The 20,036-nt window shown below is 32.0% G+C and overlaps 3 protein-coding genes across 6 annotated transcripts; all 3 read right to left on the bottom strand.

The window, feature by feature from the left end:
* Positions 1–58: 58 nt before the first annotated feature.
* Positions 59–913, bottom strand: LOC111306941 (peroxidase 40-like). The gene is made up of 4 exons (XM_089751492.1): positions 833–913; positions 548–738; positions 338–405; positions 59–255 (listed from the first exon to the last, which is right to left on the bottom strand). Exons 1-4 carry the CDS (start codon positions 911–913, stop codon positions 59–61), a joined length of 537 nt encoding a protein of 178 aa, XP_089607618.1.
* LOC111306939 (uncharacterized) lies at positions 508–6,276 on the bottom strand. Of its 4 annotated transcripts, none has more exons than XM_089751917.1 (4): positions 5,470–6,276; positions 5,195–5,338; positions 4,594–5,061; positions 508–949 (listed from the first exon to the last, which is right to left on the bottom strand). In XM_089751917.1, the coding sequence occupies exons 1-3, from the start codon at positions 6,105–6,107 to the stop codon at positions 4,620–4,622; spliced, it is 1,224 nt and encodes a 407-aa protein (XP_089608043.1). In that variant the 5' UTR covers positions 6,108–6,276; the 3' UTR covers positions 508–949; positions 4,594–4,619. The 4 variants fall into 4 exon arrangements, with proteins under 4 accessions (XP_089608043.1, XP_089608042.1, XP_089608044.1 ...); XM_089751916.1 differs by having other exon boundaries at positions 508–864; XM_089751918.1 differs by lacking the exon at positions 508–949 and adding an exon at positions 3,362–3,497.
* A 9,887-nt stretch (positions 6,277–16,163) lies between these two features.
* Positions 16,164–19,446, bottom strand: LOC111306938 (prefoldin subunit 3-like). The gene is made up of 6 exons (XM_022904977.2): positions 19,137–19,446; positions 18,817–18,874; positions 18,004–18,075; positions 17,129–17,248; positions 16,943–17,044; positions 16,164–16,617 (listed from the first exon to the last, which is right to left on the bottom strand). The coding sequence occupies exons 1-6, from the start codon at positions 19,283–19,285 to the stop codon at positions 16,540–16,542; spliced, it is 579 nt and encodes a 192-aa protein (XP_022760712.1). The 5' UTR covers positions 19,286–19,446; the 3' UTR covers positions 16,164–16,539.
* Between the last annotated feature and the right edge of the window lie 590 nt (positions 19,447–20,036).

Genomic DNA, 20,036 nt, shown 5'->3' with positions numbered 1-20,036 from the left:
ACGGTTGTGATGAATTGGATTCTGAACAGCCAAGCCAACGCAATGACGACGATGATGTTCATGAATAAACAATCCGGCAAGTCCTACGAATCTCGCCATTAGTCCCACTAACTGTATGCCCCTTGTCTCCCCATTTTGCAACATAGAATTCTCGAAGTCCTCGAAGAAAGACAGCGTCCTCCGCATAGAAGAGTACAAGTTGGCGAGTTTGATTATCCTCAGTGACAAGGGCCCGGTCGGATGGTAGCAATCCCTCTCCAGAAAGAAGGTTAATGTAGTACTGGTTGTCAAAATTTGCAGGACTCACTAGATCGCGTTGCGCAAGCCTTGAAATAACCTCTGATTCCTAGCGCAACTGCCGCAGATTTTGAATGAAATCCAGATTGATATTTAGACCGTTTGACCCTAGCAAGTTATGAGGTCAATGTTGAGCATCGAGCCATTCCCATCATGTGTGTGCACCTGCCAATGCCATAGCTAGTTTCATGTTTATGTTTCTCAATAAGCTTTTCCTCAAAACGTTCACGTTAAAAAAGTTCTAAAATACAAGGTGAAGTCAAAGAAATCATCATCAGACAGGGCAGCCATGTCAGTGAATGAGAGCCCAGCATTCTGGAACTTGGCAACCAGTGTTGGAACAGTAGAATTTGGGCCTGATATGTTGTTTGTTTCTGCTGCTTTGCTAGCACTGAAGCTGTCTTTTCTGCCCATCTGGACTTCCCAAGTAGGACCCCCTGACTGCAAATCCAAATTTTATATTCCAACAGATCTGTTAAAAGTCCGTAGTGTATGCATAATTTTATGCTTCATAAAACTTACTACTTGCTAGAACGACAGAGTCTCTGGCAACTGTTGCAAGAATATCTGCAGAAGAAACAGTTTCAGGGCAAACAAATTCAAGCTCAGATTTCATCGCATCGATCACTTCGAAACCCCCACAAGTCACATCCTACATTATGTTACAAGAAGATCTAAAAGAGGAAAAAAAAAATACTGGTATTATAAAAGAGTGACATGCATTAACAAAGCAATCATGGAAATGGAGACGCAGCGAAGTTGGCATTCTAGAGTTCTGGGATACTGCATTCTCAACCCAAGTGACGATGATAGGTTATGCCTCTGGGCAGCTATCTTTATTCAAGTTAATCTCCAGCACAATACTAATGTCATCAAGACATGTTTCGTTTAAGGTGTTTGGTTTTGGCACATTGGCAAATGAGATGGAAAGCTTCAGCATTACCGAACAGAAAGCCGACTATTTGGCCATCTTCCACTCTTTAGTGTTAGAACTGCAAGTGAATATTGTCTTTTATATATATATATATTTATTTATTTATAAAAGAAATTTGTCATTTGAGATAAAAGTTAAAGGAAGAAGCAGTCAAGCCATGGGAGAGGTCAAGTTTTATATTTCGTCATGAGAAACGCATATATACCTAGCGCCGTGTGCTGCAGCTTGAAGCTTATGAACGATACCAGAAGAGAGACAAGTTGGTTTGGAGCTGACACTGGGACCGTGAGAAGTGGTAACTATGGTTTTTGTCACAGCTTGGGAAACCTTAGAATCTGTAATCTCTGATTAGATTTGGGTCACTGGCTATGGCGGTTGCATTAAAAGGACTGATCCAAAACACAATTAGTGGTGGACACTAAAAATAAAGCTATGGCCCAATTTACATATATGTTGGAGCTTGGAACAAAACCAGGAAAAGTCAACAGAGTATCATGTCCAGAAGCAGTGGCCCAGGTCCAAAGGAGAACTTAAAACAGGCCATGGCTACGAAATGTTTTTACCTTTTTAATTGATCCTCAGACAACTCTAGACAGAATCGAAGTGCTCAAAATTCAAAAAGACAGCTTTATTCTTCTCAATTGTTAGTTTTTCTTTGAAGATTGCAGAACAATGTTTAATTTTTAAACTCATCTACATTACCCACCCCTGTTGCCTTTACTACTATTACCCATCCTCTTGGCAATTAACTAGGAGAAACATGTTAATTTTCATCATTTATAAAAGAGTATAGGAAATAAAGGTTTTCCTCTTTAAATCAACAAAATCAACTGTTTCTTTTAAGTTAAATCCAAGATTTTCTATCAACAATATGTGATATAATGATAGAGAAAAAAAACTCTTAATTCTAATGACTAAAATTCAATTCCTAACAATTTTAATTATAAAAAAAAAATTGAGACTTGCTTTGTGAGGAATATATCATTTACAATAATTATAGTAAATTAATCAATCAAAATTTAAAATTATATGATAGTAACAAATATATCTCTAATTAGGCTCTTCAAAGGTAATTTACTTGAAAAAAATACAGTGCATGGTTAGTGAAAAGCTGATCAAATCCCTATTGAATTAGTCCACTTAAGGAAAGATAAACAGCTATGAAGCCAAAAAATTAATAAAAGGAGGGTTAAGGATGATTCACCATAAATATAACACTTTTGATTGTAACTTAAGTTCAGTTCTGACTTGTTTCTGGCTGGAAATAGTCTTAATTAACCTTAATTGTAAGCTTTCCCTTTCATTTTCCGAATTAATTTGAATCCACATATCTCGAGTACGTTTAATGTATTATCATTTAGTTGAAGTGTCAGCCTCATATATATATAAATATATATATATGAGCTCTAAAATCATATGAAAATAATATTATTATGGTTTTTTCTTGCTTAGATGTTAGAACAAAGAATCCTATATATATATATATATATATATATATATATATAATTGTAGGAAAGTGACCGGACTTAACTTTTCGGCATAGCTTTAATAAGGGAGATGATGATCGATATGTTCATGATGTGCATAGAGGCATTTGAGTCTGATTGCTTTTGAGGATAACTATGAGAGCTCTTCTTAATTAGTTTGATTGGTTAGTGGTTAAATTGGAGAGTTTGTGATATCAACAGCAACTTCTTTTTCTTAGGAAAAAAACAAGACTATGCTTTCTATCTTTTTAATTTTCCAGCAAAGTTTGAGAAAGCCTTCTTCACCCCACCAATTAAGGAATGTTCGTAAGCACGAGAGAAATAAAATAAAATACAAGAATCTTTATCCTCTTCCTTCTTCCTTTCCTTGTGACGTTGAGTAAACTAGTGACCAACCCATGTTTACACCACATATCTTGATTCCAAAGCAATCATAAAATCGATACATACGTACATATATATATATATATGCATACATACATTCATGCATGTCATTTTTTTATGAGAGATGTATTTCTTTTCATGCAAACGATTCTATATTTTTTTAATATATACAATTAGAGTTATTTTATAGAGTGCACTATACTTCACATTTCATGATTTTATTTTCAAAGTATTTTTCACAAAAATCGAAGTGAATCACCCTGTATTATCAATGCAAAGTTTCCAAATGCTTGAAAAGTAAAAAATACTTTATGGAAATGAAAATGCTGTCCAAATTTTCAAGCCAGCTGTTGCATGCAAAAATCTTGCAAGGGACGGGATCCACCTGGAAGGACCTAGATAAAAGATACTGATAAGACAATTTGGGAAAAGTTAATCATTCTTTCACGCACGTTATCTCTTTATTCTTACATGTTAGTCAATATATATATATATATAAAGACTAATAACAACATTTTTGAATAATTATATTGTGCTACTATATATTGGAATTCCGCGATTCAAAAGATTTTTTTTTTTTTCGTTTCTTTTTTAAAGTTGTCGATCTGTATATGAAACTATATACTTTATAGTGCACTTATTGAAACTTCCAACAAGAATATATGCATATACATGTCCATCATAGTATGGCCATGTATATAAGTAAGCTCAGTATGTTCAGAACGATCAAGTGTGCATTTCTAGCTAGCTGAGACAGTGCAATATGGGGAACCAGATCCTCTGCCAAAATCTCTCACCATGCATCCTTCTAATTTCTAGAGATCACAGCACTCCATTTCCACCTTGCTAAGATGTTCAGTTTCCTTCGTTTATGACCCCCGGCCTCCATATCTGTTTCTAATTAGCTTAAAAAGGATGAAAAAGCCTAATGGGAATGCTTAAAAAGCTATCGCATGCATGTACTTCAAGCTATCGCATTCCCAATAACTTTCAAACGCCTTTTTTTTCCTCTCCCTTAGGGTAGATTTCCCAAATTCATTATTTGGAATGCTTCTTTTCCCATAAAGTTAAAGGATTTTGTCTCATACCAAAAAGTTACTAGTAATAACTAGCCTTCATAACCACTTTTCTCATCAAGAAAAACCCTAACCCTAAAGGCTCTTTCTACCTTAGTCTATCCCTTGCTCATATGCATGGGTGCACACACAATGAAACAAGAAGAAAATGGCTAGAGGGGAAGCGAAATGGAAGAATAAAAAAAAAAAAACCAATATCTCCATGATTGAGTACTCTCTAAATACAAAGAATGATCACAAGAAAAAGCAAGTACAAAACGAGAGTAGTAGTAATCCAGAAGACCAAAAAGACTAGTGATTTTATACAGATAAGAAATAACCTGATCATAAAAAGGTATGTATATAAAATGGTGAAGTGCGTTCTTTTATCTAAAGATAAATACCCTCAGGATCAGTTAGTTAGGAAACTACATACCAGCACCATATAATTAAAACCCATATCTACTCTTCTTCCTTCGCCTCTTTCCTCATCTGGGTTGGAACAATATCCTGAAGAAGTCCATGGTCTCTAAGTGATGATGAAGTTGAAGAATTAGGACTAAAAAGTCGTTTCGCTTCAAGTAAAGCAGGAAACGAGGAATTCAAGCTAGAGCTAGCGGTAGTAGTGATATTCATAGAAGGCGATGTGGTATATATATAGGGTTGAACATGTTGCTGATGATTATGATGTAAATACTGGGGTTGAGGAACAACAAAAGATGGAGCTGAAACAGCAGCAAAGCCAGAGCAATCCGGGGCAATTCCAACGCTTCCTCGAGGTGTTATCGGACACGGATGCGTATGTTGCCCTTCGTATGTCGTAACGACGATCGTCGGATCCTCAGATGATCTCTCAACTCTCTTCTTCACCCCACATCCTGCCGTAGTGCATCGATAATAGCTCCTGTTTCAATCATATTAAAAACCCACAATTAATAAACAAAGTTATCTTAAAGTACTCTTTTTATGAGTTGAATTCTTATGCTAATTAAAATTAAAAAAAATAAGTGGATCAGATTTAGATTAGATTTTGATACCTGGGATAAGGGCTGTTTTTCACAGCTTTTTGCCCATACTTTCTCCATCTATAGCCATCATCTAAGTGATCAACTTCACTCTTAGTCATGAACGCAAATCTCGGTTCTCTTTGCCTTTTTTGGTTCTTCTTTTTGGGTTTCAACCTAAACCCATAAAGCAAGTACAGAACTTTACTTGAAAAATCAGCAAAGACAAGTACTCCAAACGTCTATAAAACCGTGTACTGAATAAAACCCATAGCTTAAAAAAAGATGAATACTAAAGAAAAGCTTACAGTTTCTTTGTCTTGTCTTGGTCCTGATCCTGTTCTTCATCATCCCCAGCTTTGTTTTGCTCATCATTTGCAGCTTCATTCGACGAGGAAGAGATCGAAGAAGAGTTTGGTGTTGCCGGGTTGTTTAAAACCTCTGAAGATTCCGGTATAGTGGAAGCCTGCGATGGAAGGCCTTGAAGAAGCTGCTGCTTAGTATCCTGTTTTTGTTCATGTAATATATCTTGGTGAAGTAGTACTTCAGACGATGATGGAGGAGGTGGTGGTGGTGGTGAAAGAATCGGAGTCTGAAAGGAATCGAATAAAGAAGGAGAAACAAAATCTTGATGGATACCAAGCAAGTCCATGAAGCCTAAAGCACCCCACTTATCTGCACCACTAACTTCATGTGTTCCTACTGCCACCATGTCAAAGATGCTTCCACCAAAGCCAGTTGTTGCTGACGGATTCTCATCGGAAAATCTCATATTTGCCATGGAATTCTCTTTCTTCTTCTCCATAGACTTCACACATTCACTTCCATCTTTTAAAAAACAAAACAAACCCAAAGTTTTTATCCTAATATTACACCAAAAAATAAATAAATAAAAAACTGAGTGAGAGAGAACGGGGAGTGTTTGGGCGTTGGATTTGGAGAACATCTTGGAAATTTGAGAAGAAGATGACCGCCATGTGTCGGTTAATTCTGAGTACGGTACGTGGCAATTTATGGGACGCTCAAGGCCGGTGTTGGAGTCATTTATTGCCTACGGACCGCCCCTCTCCGTTGGGTCCACTATTGCGTACGCGTATTGTTGACCTGTTTAACCGGTTGTGTGTGGAAGAGGCCGTCCTTTTGGTTCTTTTCGCGGTTCGCCCTTTTAACTTTTAAATAAATTGTTTAATTTAAATTAATTTATAATAAAAAAAGATTGTTTTTGAAATGACTTTTATGCCCTTCTTTAATCTTGTATTTTATAAAATTCTTCAAAGAGAGCCAATCACATGTCAATTATATATATGTGCTGAATTTGAATTATTTGGAAGATATTTTACATGTGAATTTGTAAGTTCACACATGTTCCACCATTTGCTATCATGTATCACATTTATACAAATAAATAAGGTTATACTTGATTTATATATAAAAATCTAATCAACTAGTTACAATTTCTTTTTCTTTATTTGTTAGAGGCTCTCGTTCATAGCTTTTTAGTCTACAACCTCAATATTATTAAAATTTTAAAAATTTTAAATCATATTACTTTAACATTTTTTTTATTTTATATTCAACGTTGTATTATATTTAAAATTATTAAATTAAATATAAATTTAGAATATGAGCTTATAGATTTGATTTTTTTTCTTAGAATCTTTATGCAAGATTTTGTTCACTCAATTGATGATCATTTCCTAGAAAGACAAGAGGAAAAGATAAAACTAGAAAAATTTTCCACTCTTAGGCTCCCCATGTGCAAGATATTATATATGCCACTAGTTTTTTTTTTTTTTTTGCCAAAATATAATACTAGTAATTTAGAACAACAATTTTTAAAGGAAAAAACAAATCAACCAAAAAATTCCACCCATGTTAAAGAAATAGCTCAAGTATCACTTTTCCCATTAGCAATTTTGACAAGGAAAGTACCTTAAGACATATTTATAATTAAATCAATCTAGAAACAAGAGCTTAAGGGTAGTTTCGTCATATGGCTCATGCAGAGATAAGAAAAACAAATGCTTAAAAAAAGGAAACGCATTTTGAAAATAGCCGCGTCTTGAATGCTGACACGATAAACGCGTCAGCAGAGTCTCCAACTCATCACTCGCCCACTTCTTCCCCCGACAAGCCAACACCGTCGGCAAGCTTCTTTTGCTTAAGTTTCCAAAATTTCTTTTCCCTTTTGGCCCTTTTTAGGGGTAAGTCGTTTTAATCACAACATAAGGTAGTTTCAGGTTTTTTTTTTTAAATAATTGTATTTTTTTTCATTTTTTATTTATAATATAAACTATTGCTTAAGAAAATTAAAATAAAGCCATGAGAAGTTAAAGAAGGAAAATTTTATGAAATTTATAGTATAAAAAATAAAAAATTTCTTTACCACTTAGATATATATGCTTAAAAAATAAAAAGATTTATATGAAATTTTATAAGTATAATTTATGAATTTTTTATTAAAATTTAATAAATTAAAATTAAAATTGATAAATTAAAAAATTTAATCATATAAATCAATGGTATAAAACTTTTAAAAAATTAAAAAAAATTTAATCTATTATTAAATAAATATTTTTAATAAAAATATTGATAAAATTTTTATCTTTAAATAAATATAAATCAAATTTAAATTATAAATAATATTTTAAATAATATTTTTATATTTTATTAAATTTTATATTAAATTTTATTAATATATCAATTTAAAATTTTTATTAAAATTTTTATTTATTCACTTTTAATAAATAAATTTCATAAATTTAAGTTATAAAATTTATGTAAATTTTACCTTATTTAAAAATTATATTAATATTTTAAATTATATAAATGTGTACACTAAACACGACCTAAATTAATTAAATAATTTGTAATATTAGTGAAACCACATTTGCCACGAGGCTCTGCCTTTTCGTCCCTGAAATCGCGCTTGAAACACGATGTCCGGATAGGTGTCTTTTTTGTCTCTTTTGGCAATCCTACGTGTCAAATCCAACGGCTACCATTTTTTGATCAGTCTTCTAAAGCATTTTTACGCGGTTTTAGTATATTCGTTTCCCTAATGGGGTGGCTTCTATTACACGCCCTCTCCATTTTTTCTTTTTAGTAATTATTTTTATTTTCTCTTATTTTTGTCGGTTAATTATTTTATTTATTTAATAAAAATAATTTAATAACAATTCTAAAATTAGTCAGTAACTAAGAAAATCGATGAGTTTAAAAATGGAGAAAAAAAAAAAGAACCTTCTTTGTTAACATATTTTTTGTGTACAAAAATTCTAACTTAGTAATTGTTATGAATCTTAATTCATGAAACATGTGAAAGGCATTTTTATTAAATAAATGGCATTTGATGATATATATATATATATCACAGCTGTTGAGCACATTTAACCGACGAGTAAATTACGTACAACAATTTCTCAAAACCCAAATCAACTAGTCGTATAAAATCCAACTAATAATATATATTATATAATTAAAACTTAAGATAAGAATCATATCATACTATTAAATAAATATTAAACAATTTTTAAGCTTTTAATCTAATGATTTAAATATTTAATAGAAACATAAAAAATTTAATTTCGAATCGAAATTTTTTTTCACTCAATATATCTTGTGAATTCAAAAAAAAAAAAAAATTAAGTTCTAAATGCAAAAAAAAATTATAAAATTTCACAATTTATACGCAGGATTTTTTTTTGGCAACAATATGTTAAGATAAATCCTTTAATCTTAAAAGAAAAAAATTAAATATATACCTTTAAAAACTTCTTTTGATAATAAAAAATGTTAATTTTAATAATTAAAATTAACATTTTTTATTATCAAAAGAAGTTTTTAAAGGTATATAAAATTTAATTCCGACAATCTTAACTATAAAAAAAAAATGAACATTAGGAAATGTATAATAATTTTGGAAAGAATGCACGAGACGGTAATTTTTTAAAAAAGACAGTTGACTCTGGATTGCTTCGTGATTAAGGATGCAAACTACGAGACAGACAAAAATCACACGGTATATATAGAATTGGTTCCATTTCACGTGCATGTGAAGGAAGGAAGGAAGGAAGGAAGGAAGCTTCAATGGCTTCAACGGGGTAGGAGCGTGGTAAAGACGTAAAAGATATGGCGCTTGGCCTTGGAATCACCCAACCCAACTCCCCATTGGAGACATCGTTCACCGACTAGTAAAAAGAATGTAGTAAATAATGTCGAGTTGTTGACCATGGTTCCCAAAGTCTAAATGTCCCTGTTTACTCATTTCTGATCTTAACTCTGAGGCGCAAGACCTGGTCAAAGGTCAAAGCTTTTGAACAAACTTTAAAAATAACTTAGACATTTAACATTATCACTGCCTTAATATTTCACTTTCATTGATTCATATGTTATTTTTTTTCCCATGTATAATATTTTCATTGTTCAAATATGCTGGAGTGTCTCTGAAATAGCAGTACCATTGATCTTATCCAAACATATATATTATTTTTTATTTCCATTATATATTTGTTTAAAATAAGTTTAAGAGAATGAAAAGTTATTTTATTTTTAAAGTTAGGATAAGTTGTTAATTCACACATAAAATTTATAAATTTTTTAAATTTACATATCATCTATCAATAAAAAATTATGAGATTCAAACTTGAATGCTTTGTATTTAAACCTTAAATTTTAATCACTTATACTTATCTCTATGGGCTATTCCATCGTTTTTAAAGATTTTAGAGGTTGGACCATAATTGATGGGGGAAAAAAGGAGTGTCCATAACCCATGATTGTAGCCTTTTATAGTCTCCTACAAACTCTAAAGATTGAAACAACTCGATTTGGGTTTCTCCATTATTATGCCAAAATGAATAAAAGGGGTTTCAGGACTTTTTTTTTTTTTTTTAATCAAACTATAATCAATCAATCAAGAAAATATCATAGCTTGATGATTGGTGTGGCCATGGCCCAAGAGAGGATTAGATTTTAAGTCTGTCATATCCCACGTACATGATATACTTGCACTAGATTTTGACATCATTATCACCATTTTTCAAAGAGGGAATCAATTCCACTTCTCGACGTACAAGTTAAAGTAACTTTAAAGGAGAAAGATAAAAGGTTAATGAACTACGTACGTCCTTTAATGCTTAGTTACCGTAAAGATTGGGTTGAAGGACTTTTTGCTTGCCTCATAACAAAGTCATTTCTGCTTCCAGTTTGTCTCATCACGGTTTCAATTATTTCAGATTTAACATGAATTTTACCATGAAAACAAAATCTTAAACTTAATTATAATAAATACATAGGTTCTTTTTTTATTTTAATTGGATAAGGTTTTTTTTGTTATCAATAAATCTGCTATCATTTGAAATTTTTTTATGGTTGTAATTGATGAAAATTCTTATAAAATTAAGTTTGTGAATAGATTTGACAATTTAAAATAAGATATGATAACACGATACGAATACGATATAAAAAATATGATATTAAAATAATACGATTTAAAATTTTAATAATAACTATATATTAGTTTAACAAAATAAAAAAATTATTTTATATTTTTATATTGACATAAATTATGATATATTATTTTTGTATAAAATATAATATAAATACATGAATTATAATATTTTATATGACACAAATATACCTATCGGTAAATTTATTTGTGAAATCAAAACTCTTTCTACTTTAATATGTAATTGCAACAAGACGCAAGTTGACCGCCAAGTTTACTTTTGGAAAGTGCAGAAGTGGTTGGCCTTTGAATTAGTGTTAAGATTCCTTTGGTTATTTTATCCCGTAATTAAACTAAAATTTTGACTAGGGCAAAACTGAAAAGAACCATTATATATATAAATATAAGGGTACTTTTCTTCTTGCAAATAACCATTAGAATCAAAATATAAGTTTGAAGCTCAACTGCCCCCATTCATGCTTTTGCAGCTAACTAAACTGTTTGTGTCTCCATATATGTGCTTATATTTTGTGTAAGGGAATTTTCGGAAGGTATATCTGCAAGAATATTGTTTTAAAACTCTTTTATGGATAATCTATAACCGACCTTTATATTTGAAGCTTTGATATGATGATCTGATAATAAGAAAATGTTGTTGAAGATGACAACAACAATGGACTGAAAACTAAATGATTCTGGTAAGATCAACAAAAAAAAGTACTATTTGTGAAACGGTTTTCCCGTTGTTTTATCATGCTTTTCAATGTGAAAGCAAGTTAAACTGTTCATTCTAGAATAAATTATAGGATAGACCAAAGTTCGATTTGATTATTTTATCAAACCCCATTTCATTTCACAGTTCTAAGATTCTTGTCGATATATATATATATATTTATTTATATATAGATCGATAGATAGATATCATGATTATATGCTATTAGAGATAGGTTCATTTAAAAAATCTTATAAATTTATGGCGTGCAATTAGTAGAGTAGAATAATTGACATATAGACTTATAAGTTTATGTTTACAATGTCAAAAGTAATGTTGATTGGGTTTTTAATTTTATTTTTAACGATCATGTTATATAATAAGAAGTAATTCTGTCTTTTTTTTCTTCTTTTTTTTAAAATTATTTTCAACAAATTATTCAACATATACGAGAATCTCGTGAATATTATCAAACCCAAGTCTTGATTAATTGTGTGTTAATTATGTTTTTAATTGTTTTAATTAGATAAATAGTAATACTTGCCTGAAAAAAATTATTCTTGGGTTTACAATATTTTCTTCATGGCATGTTATAGGTTATGATTCCGATTCTAGATTAGTGTTGACATCATATCCACTAATGGCGGTTGTAAGGGAAAACTTCTTCCTCTTGATTACGTATTATGAAACAAAGTTTGATTCTAGAGAACAACCACTCATTCCTTCCTTCATTTTATATATTTCCCTAAGCAAATTTTTCTTTAATTTACATGATTAAGTATCAAATTTATACATATAACAAAAAAATTTTTTCGGATGAAATTATTATATATTAATAAATTTTTTATTTTCTTATATTATAACAGAATTTGAACTCAAAATCTTCAATCCTGAAGCGGGTTTTAGTACCATTGAGCTAACATCTTCTTGTTATAATTGAATAATTTTAAACTTATCTTCTAGTGCAAAGTATTATTACATAATTAGTATCTTCCTCTTAAAGACTAGACTTGATAGTCAACCTAACAACCTGAATTAAACATCCACCGCACTTTTCTTCTTAGACCAAGTCAATAATTGGTAGTTTTGGAATATTTTGTTTTTCCCTTCTTTTAAAATTTGTAGCAAGAAATGGTTGTTTTTCTCAAACTTAAAAAGAGTAAGTGGACTTGACTTTGGTTCCTTAACATCTAATTCTTCAAATTAAGCCACCTAATATGATTGTGCTTCATTAATACTGAAAACTATCTCACTAACTGCTGATATAGTTTGAAATTACCAAAAGCAATGGATTTAAAAAAAAAAAAAAAAAACCCAACCAAGCAAATGTAGTGAAATTGTAGGACATACTTGATTTAGTTTGAAATTTTTGTTCTCAACACTTGATTATTCATAAGATCAAAGAACAATTTTATATTATTATAAGACTAAAATATACTATTAAATAATCATGGTATATCAATAAATGTAAAATAACATAAAACGGGTTTCCATAGTAATGGTAGAATTCAAAATTTGACAACAATCGTGTGAATTGTTATTTATAGGATGCTGGACTTTTATTTTCGGAAACTTGAATTAAATCTTTGATTTCTTCAAACCAATAAAAAAAAAAATCAAAGTCATGATAAGTGTATGGTCACGACAATTTTCTATTTTTAGATAATATGATATATATATATATATATATATATATATAATTTCGATAATAGATTCAAGTTTTGTTGTATGGGTTTGGTTTAATTTTGTTTAGTAATATTTTAATTTGTTTATTTGATTATTCAATAATTTTTTATATATAAATATAATATTTAATTATTATTATAATCTATACTTATAATTTCATCATAAAAAAATATAAAAAATATTCAATTCTAATTATTAAAATTAAAATCTAATATATTAATACATGTAAAGAAAATAATAATTAAAAAAGGGGTTTTGATGAAAATAGAGATTAAAAGAAAAAAAAAAGGGTAGAGGTGGCGTGTATTAATGATAAAGAGAAGCAATGAAGGTGAACAAACAATTTCTAGAAGTAGAGGAAGGGGGGGAATTGGAATAAGCATGGGAAACCCTAGCGGAGATTGCGGCAATGGGAAGTTAGCAATGGAAGGCAGACAGGGTTTTTGGGATTGAAAGAGAACATAAGAGAAGTCAAAGTCAACAGTTTTCCCGACTAATAAAATTAGCAACGTCAAAACGCGTCTGTCTGTCTCTAACACAACCAGACAAAATCACCTTAATTACACCAATGGCCACTCAGGATAAATCGCCCTCTCTTTGCGTGCACGTCTCTTCGGTTTTTTATTTTTTATTTTTTATTTTCTGAATGTTATCCCCTTTCCTCTCAAAATTTTTGAGTTGTTTCCATATATGTTTGAGGTGTCTGTTTTCCTACTACACAAGTCTTGTTTTCCCCTTGAGTATAATCTGATAACACAAATAAAAAACATGAAACAGGTGTTTCAAGCATCTTTCCCGCTACAAGAATTCCATGTCCAATGCTAGCGGTTGGAAAAAAAGTTTAAAAAAATGAAAAATTGATTTGAAATTATAATATTTAATTTGATTTAAATTAATTTTTTTATTTAATTAGATCAAATTTAAATATTAAATATATATTAATTTGAATTAAGTTTCGGATTAAAATGTGAAAAATTAAAAATAAAATCGAACCGAATCTAATTATATATTTTTATTAGATTTTATATATTTTTAAATTTTTATAATATAAAATAATTATTTTTTATATAAATCTATTTAAATATATTAAAATTTTTATCAAAATAATATATAAAAAATTTAAATCTTAAAAATTAATGAATCAAATTAAATTAATAAAATTCAATTTAGAATGAATTGGTTTTAAGAAAAAATCGATTCAAATTTTAATCAAATTTGAAAATTTCATAATGCTATATATTATCCAAAAAATCAAATCTGATCAAATTCTAATCATTATCACCCCTATCTAATACAGCTAATTGAACCTATTTATTCCACCGGTGATTAATTATTTTGTCTAAAACAGGGTTCAAATATACAATAATATAACTACTATAGTTTTTTTTCTTTTCAAAGGAAACGTTGGTTTAATCGGTTGTCAATTACTTCGTTCATGGTATGAAGTTTTAGAGTTCAAAGTTCGAACACCAATGGTCTCTTCTTGGTGCTATTAAGACAGTGGGAAACAGCAAATATTTGTCTTAGCCTGGGTGTTGGAGCAGCCTATCTGGTCCTGGTTTTTTGTGAGCTAAACAACTATAGTTTTTATCTGATATGTCATCAATCAAATGTTTTACTCTTTCCACACGTAGAAAAGAAAAATCTAACCCTGTGAAGGGGCCATACAGCAAGTCAAAAGAGGATATTTATTAAAGATCACAAGTCTTACAGGAAGAAGATCCACCCAAATTTCATAATCTAATTATATTCATTTTTAGCAAGTGTAAACTACTCATAAAGTAGAATGCCATCACCGGGAGAAAGCAAAGGGGAGATGAAAATGGTTGATTCAGCTGACTAGATGAAGATGTCAAGCCACATATATGGTATTAGGGATATGGCAATTTGGGACCAATTTTCAATATTTATGGGCCCGGTTTCAAGGGTCAACAAAGCATGAGCCGAGACCCTTTGTTGCTTGTGCAGTGGACATTTCATCTTGACCGCCATTCTCAAGTTCAGGGTTTTTCCCTGGTCCAACCTTGGAAGAACTTATTAAGAACTACTAGTTGTTGATAAGAACAGCTGCCTGGCCCAGGGGGCCACCCGATGCCCATAGAAAGTGGAAACCATAGTTTCATCATCCTGTTACATAGATTGTATATATGTCCGGAAGATTGGACAGAGTTTCCCTTGTTTTGGGCTTTCTTTTTTTATTTTTTTTTCTTCTGAAACGTGGCAATATAGAAAGATTTGGATGATAGAGTTCCCTGTTTGAAGATTGTGTTATTTTGCAAAACAAAGCCAAGATTTAAGACAAGGAATTGAGGGCAGATGTACAATTTGTGGGCAGATGGGCAACTTGTGGGCATGGACTACTGCCCAAGACTCTGAATCTCTGGCCAACATGCAAAATTTACGGACCTTTTTTGCATCCTTGAAAGCAAACATGAGTTTCATTATATTTGCAGATGAATTATTAAAGCTTATGAACCCTTGATCTAATGGTAAAAAAGGACAAATCCCATTTTCTAAAACTGATACTTGGAAGGGATTTGAAATTCAAATCTTTGTTCTTATGCAGGTGCATAATTAAATATTAAAAAAAAAAAAAACCAATGAACCGTTAGAGCCTCCAACTTATGGAACTGAACATGCCCTTAGATTAACTTTTAAAATCTTCCATTTAACAAATGCTTGATTATAAATGCCACCGACATGCTTGAATTATGGGTCCGGATGTGAAAAGCAAACCAGCCTGACACAAAAAGGACGATGAAAAGTGGCTTTTGACGATATAATTCAATCCAGAATTCGTAGCTATAAGTTTCTGTTTCTGGAGGGACCGCAATATTCGGCTTCCAAAAAAAAAAAAAATCATTTCATTGGGTGACTTGATCAGATATATTAGGCCTTACACCATGTTAATTTCCGACAAAGTAGCAATGATAAAATAATTGAAAGCATCCAGAAATCTAAAACCTTTTTCAGGCAGGATAAGGTGCTTCTGACATCATTTAAGATGGAGCTTACAGACCCCGTAATCTGGACAACTTGTCATCTCACCTGGTCCAGTTTTGCCGACAATTTCTTTCACATTAAACCAGATTGTGACCTCATCATTCTCTTAACAAGTTTCAAATTTGAACCAAAAGCATGTTGCAATATGTGGATTCAGAAAACAAAAACAAATTTCAAATACTAGTGCATCGACTAAACTGAACAAAGTTATGATGAATGTTAGAGATACAGGAAATAAAACACCCCTGGCAAACTAACAATAACAGTGAAGACAGCTGTTACATTTTATAGCCAAAAGTTTTAGTAGTAGTATAAATCATCACTGCTCCTAGCAACATAAGCACACAAGATTCACTTCATTGAACCAGAATGTAGGACTGGAAAGTGCGGATATGGTGAGACCATGAAGTGAAATTTTAAATCACTAGAAATGAACAGAGAACCCATTCAACAAAACTAATGAAAAGGGAGGATAGGAGCATACTCTCCTCCTCTGTATCAAGCAGTGGTATTCTCAGATCATGAATCTTAAGCTGTTGGAGTAGCAGCAGCTTGACGAATTCTTCGTTGATGAACATCCCAATTATACACACGAGCAATAGTTACCTGGGCAATGGTACTTGAACAATCAAGAACTAAAACCAACATATGTTGAAAATATGTAATACTTATACCAAAGCATGCATTAAGCATTATTGAGGCAGGCAAGCCAATTATATTTTCTTCCATCCATTTCAATTAACAGAAATTATAGTTTGGAACCTCTTGGGTTGAACCATGTTGTGCAAATCCAATGAACGTTCTAATTATGCCAATTAATGCAGGATGCAGAAGGAGCAAATATTCTTTTAGACATGTCTGGGCTCCTTTTATCACCATTAGGACTCACTAGGAAAAGAAAGTATGTAATATTACATAACAACAATACGACCTGAGTTATTGTCACTTGATCCCTCAAGAACTGCAAATCAGCTATAAGAACTTCTAAACTTGCTTTAGCATTTTCCAAATTCTTTTTCAGTAGAGAAGTCGCCTGCACATACAAAGTTATAGAATAACTTAGCCTTGTTTTGTTAATACACTCAAAGAGTTAGCATCCAAATTGCAACTATTGTACCTCTTCGCATGAATATTCCAACATGACATTTGCTCCAAGCCATAAACAAACTGAATCACTGTCTTCAATACGAGCCCGTGAATATATGCCTTCAGAGACTTCAAAATCCGCAATAAGAGCCTATATAAGTGAAAAGCAATATTATAAATCATTAGCTCAAATAATAAGCATTAAGAAATAAAGAAGCCTAAATTAATTGGCTTCAAGCTTGTCTATACAACCAAGCATACAACTATAGGATTTGAGCAATACACACGTAATAAAGCACTATATGAATGTCTTAAACAATTAGATTCCCAATTCCAAAGTAAAGAATTATGCCTGAACCTTGAGCATTTCATGCAACACTGTTCCATACAAGTTCACCAGGTTTAGACACCTGAGATTTTCATACTATATCAATGCCAGAAGTTCAGGAAGAGAGAATAGTCCATCACATTGCAAAATGATTCTCAATTGCTTTTTCAATAAAATCGAAGGGTAACGCAGAAGCTACTTTCCTTCAACATTCCCCAAGCAAAAGGGCCAAGGTCAAGCAACCGCTGTCTACTTTCTGATTGTCAATATAAAGCTCTAAAAGACTCAGGGTTACAAAGGTTCCTAGAAAGACCCAAAAAGTTATAATTTCCTTAAATACAAATACTTGATAAGAACCAAAGGAACATCTGATGAACCACCAAGAGTTAGCTAGCAACAACAAAACTACAACTCAGTATTTTCAAAAAAGATAGCAATAAACAAAACAAATGAGTTTCATCATGTTATTAGTGATCCCTACTACCTCAAGTTCCAATACAAAAACAATGAAGAATCAAAAACTTCTTTAAAGAGAAGAATCATGATACAAAAGGTCAAGATATCATAGAAAGACGAACCTCACCAGTACCCTTCTTAGCTTGTAAAGTGGCAACCACATCCAAGCATTTCTCAATATCAGGGATTTTTGCCTGATGACCACAATAGCAAAGCACATTATTCAAAACCCTTACCATATGTCAAAAGAGAAGCAATCTCTACTAGCAATATAAATTAAGCATTAATATCTAGCCTGGTTGAATCTTTGGCAGGGAACGAACATAGAAATTAGCATGTAATCAAATAACATCGTGAAATACTGTGGTAGGCATTTAAGCTTAATTACATTCAGTCTCTAGAGACAAAAGCTGCATATACTTTCTCCAGCCTAAGCCTAAAAAGCTTGAACTAGCAAGGCATATTCTAACATGTTAACATGCCAAGTTCTTTGCAATTACATTCAGCTTTTACAAAAGGCCATTCAAAAAGAAATTACATGTATCAACACAAGGGCACAATTTGATTCTGTCTGGCTTCTTTTCTCTTGGTATGAACTACCAAGCATTTTCCCAAGAATCAAATTCATAGCACATTATAATGGACCCCATAGATAAAATCAACAGTGTTTTCCCATGATTGGCTTACAAAACATTTTTAACCACTGACCATGAAAAATTCTCCTCAATTTTTTTCATAAAAACATTAGCATATACAAACCATGAAAAACAGCAAAAGCTCTAGTGTCACACGTCACTTTTGCCCAAGCAATGAGCACAACCAAATACGTAGAAATGGAATTGAAATCCACTTTTTTGATGAGTATAATGGGTCTAAATAATGAATAATAAACTAAAAAAGATAGTGAGAAAAAGAAAAAGATCCCAAAGCAATACCTGAAGATCTCGTTGTTGAGCAAGAAGTTTCATCTCAACCAACTTATACTGCTGAAGCCTGCAAACTCAATCACTTAAACCAAATCAGTGAAAAACTGTTCAATTCCAACTAAATATCAAAACTAAAACCAACCCAAACTTAAAAATGTACTCTTTTTACTAAAATTGGCTTTCAACATTAAAATATATAGTAAAAAATGTACATTTTTTATAAAATCAAGCTGTGGGTAAGCTGAGAGTAAACAAGAGCCATAGCTGGCGATTGAATGGAAAAACAAATATGTTCAAAATGGGAGAAACAGAGGGGAAAAAGAAGGGACCTTTCTTGGAGAAAAGCCAGGGCAGAGTTGACGTCAAGGCCTGTTTGAGAGAGATAAGTCTCGACATCTTCAACGAATTGAGCTCCCGGAATTCCTCTCCTCTCCGTCGTCGTTTTGGGAGACGTTGAAGACGAAGATGCCGCCGCCATAATGCTTTTGTTTCTCGATTAAGAGCTAAAATCGGAGGAAGAACTTTGGCACGGAGCTGGAGAATAAGCTTCGAAGAAAGCCTTGGCTCGTTGCTTTGCCTGCTGAGTGCCACGGGATGGCGGGGGCGGACCTTGGAACCCCAAAAAGTCAGCGAGATCGTGAGACGATGCGACTTCTGCGACGTCGTTTTCAAGGTTCTACACGGGAATGGAACAAACATCAAACGTTACGACCCAAGCACATTGGAAGACGGGCTCCACTTTTGGGCCAAAGTTTACTTTCAGTGTCATTTGCAGGCCCCTTGCAACGTGGGTCCTGGCCATTGAAGTTTTCAAGCCCGTTTATTAAAACCAATACGAACAGCTATAATTTTATATATTGACTTTACATATTGCTTGCATAGAAATCATTCAAATGTAATCTTTATGTGTTGAATAAATGAAACATTTCATGGCCTTTATCAATATATAATAAAGAGCTGCTTATAATTGTAAATGAATCCCATAGGTGATAATAATTCATGGATCCTAGTTTTCTTCGTTCCCATCAATGAGAGAATGGAAAAAATGAGTTCTTAAAGAAGAAGAAGAATGATAATGTTGAATTCAGGACGTCTTCGTTAGAAATTGTTGAGGTCTTTATGGGTTTAATGAAGATGGGCTTGGTAAGGTTGAAGAATGATGGTGCTTCGGACTTGTCAAAGAGTAAAGAACAATCAATGGCTAAAATTAGGATTTTTTAACGTGTTTC

This window comes from Durio zibethinus, chromosome 22 (genome assembly GCF_047325235.1).
Source record: "Durio zibethinus cultivar Kanyao isolate XHJ-2024 chromosome 22, ASM4732523v1, whole genome shotgun sequence".
NCBI classification, from domain to species: domain Eukaryota; kingdom Viridiplantae; phylum Streptophyta; class Magnoliopsida; order Malvales; family Malvaceae; genus Durio; species Durio zibethinus.
Note: the sequence above shows the minus strand (reverse complement) of the source record. Positions and strands in the feature narration are given on the sequence as shown.

What these genes read in the sequence shown, in the direction of transcription:
- LOC111306941 (XM_089751492.1), bottom strand. Translation starts at nt 913, where the DNA reads ATGAAATCTGAGCTTGAATTTGTTTGCCCTGAAACTGTTTCTTCTGCA. An exon ending in CAGTTGCCAGAGACTCTGTC is followed by an intron (nt 739 to 832) that starts GTTCTAGCAAGT and finishes TTGGATTTGCAG; the next exon opens with TCAGGGGGTCCTACTTGGGA. An exon ending in GATTTCTTTGACTTCACCTT is followed by an intron (nt 406 to 547) that starts GTATTTTAGAAC and finishes ATAACTTGCTAG; the next exon opens with GGTCAAACGGTCTAAATATC.
- LOC111306939 (XM_089751917.1), bottom strand. Translation starts at nt 6,107, where the DNA reads ATGTTCTCCAAATCCAACGCCCAAACACTCCCCGTTCTCTCTCACTCA. An exon ending in CAAGACAAGACAAAGAAACT is followed by an intron (nt 5,339 to 5,469) that starts GTAAGCTTTTCT and finishes TTATGGGTTTAG; the next exon opens with GTTGAAACCCAAAAAGAAGA. An exon ending in AAAAACAGCCCTTATCCCAG is followed by an intron (nt 5,062 to 5,194) that starts GTATCAAAATCT and finishes TGATTGAAACAG; the next exon opens with GAGCTATTATCGATGCACTA.
- LOC111306938 (XM_022904977.2), bottom strand. Translation starts at nt 19,285, where the DNA reads ATGGCGGCGGCATCTTCGTCTTCAACGTCTCCCAAAACGACGACGGAG. An exon ending in CTCAACAACGAGATCTTCAG is followed by an intron (nt 18,076 to 18,816) that starts GTATTGCTTTGG and finishes TGTGGTCATCAG; the next exon opens with GCAAAAATCCCTGATATTGA. An exon ending in ATCAAGTGACAATAACTCAG is followed by an intron (nt 16,618 to 16,942) that starts GTCGTATTGTTG and finishes ACCATTGCCCAG; the next exon opens with GTAACTATTGCTCGTGTGTA.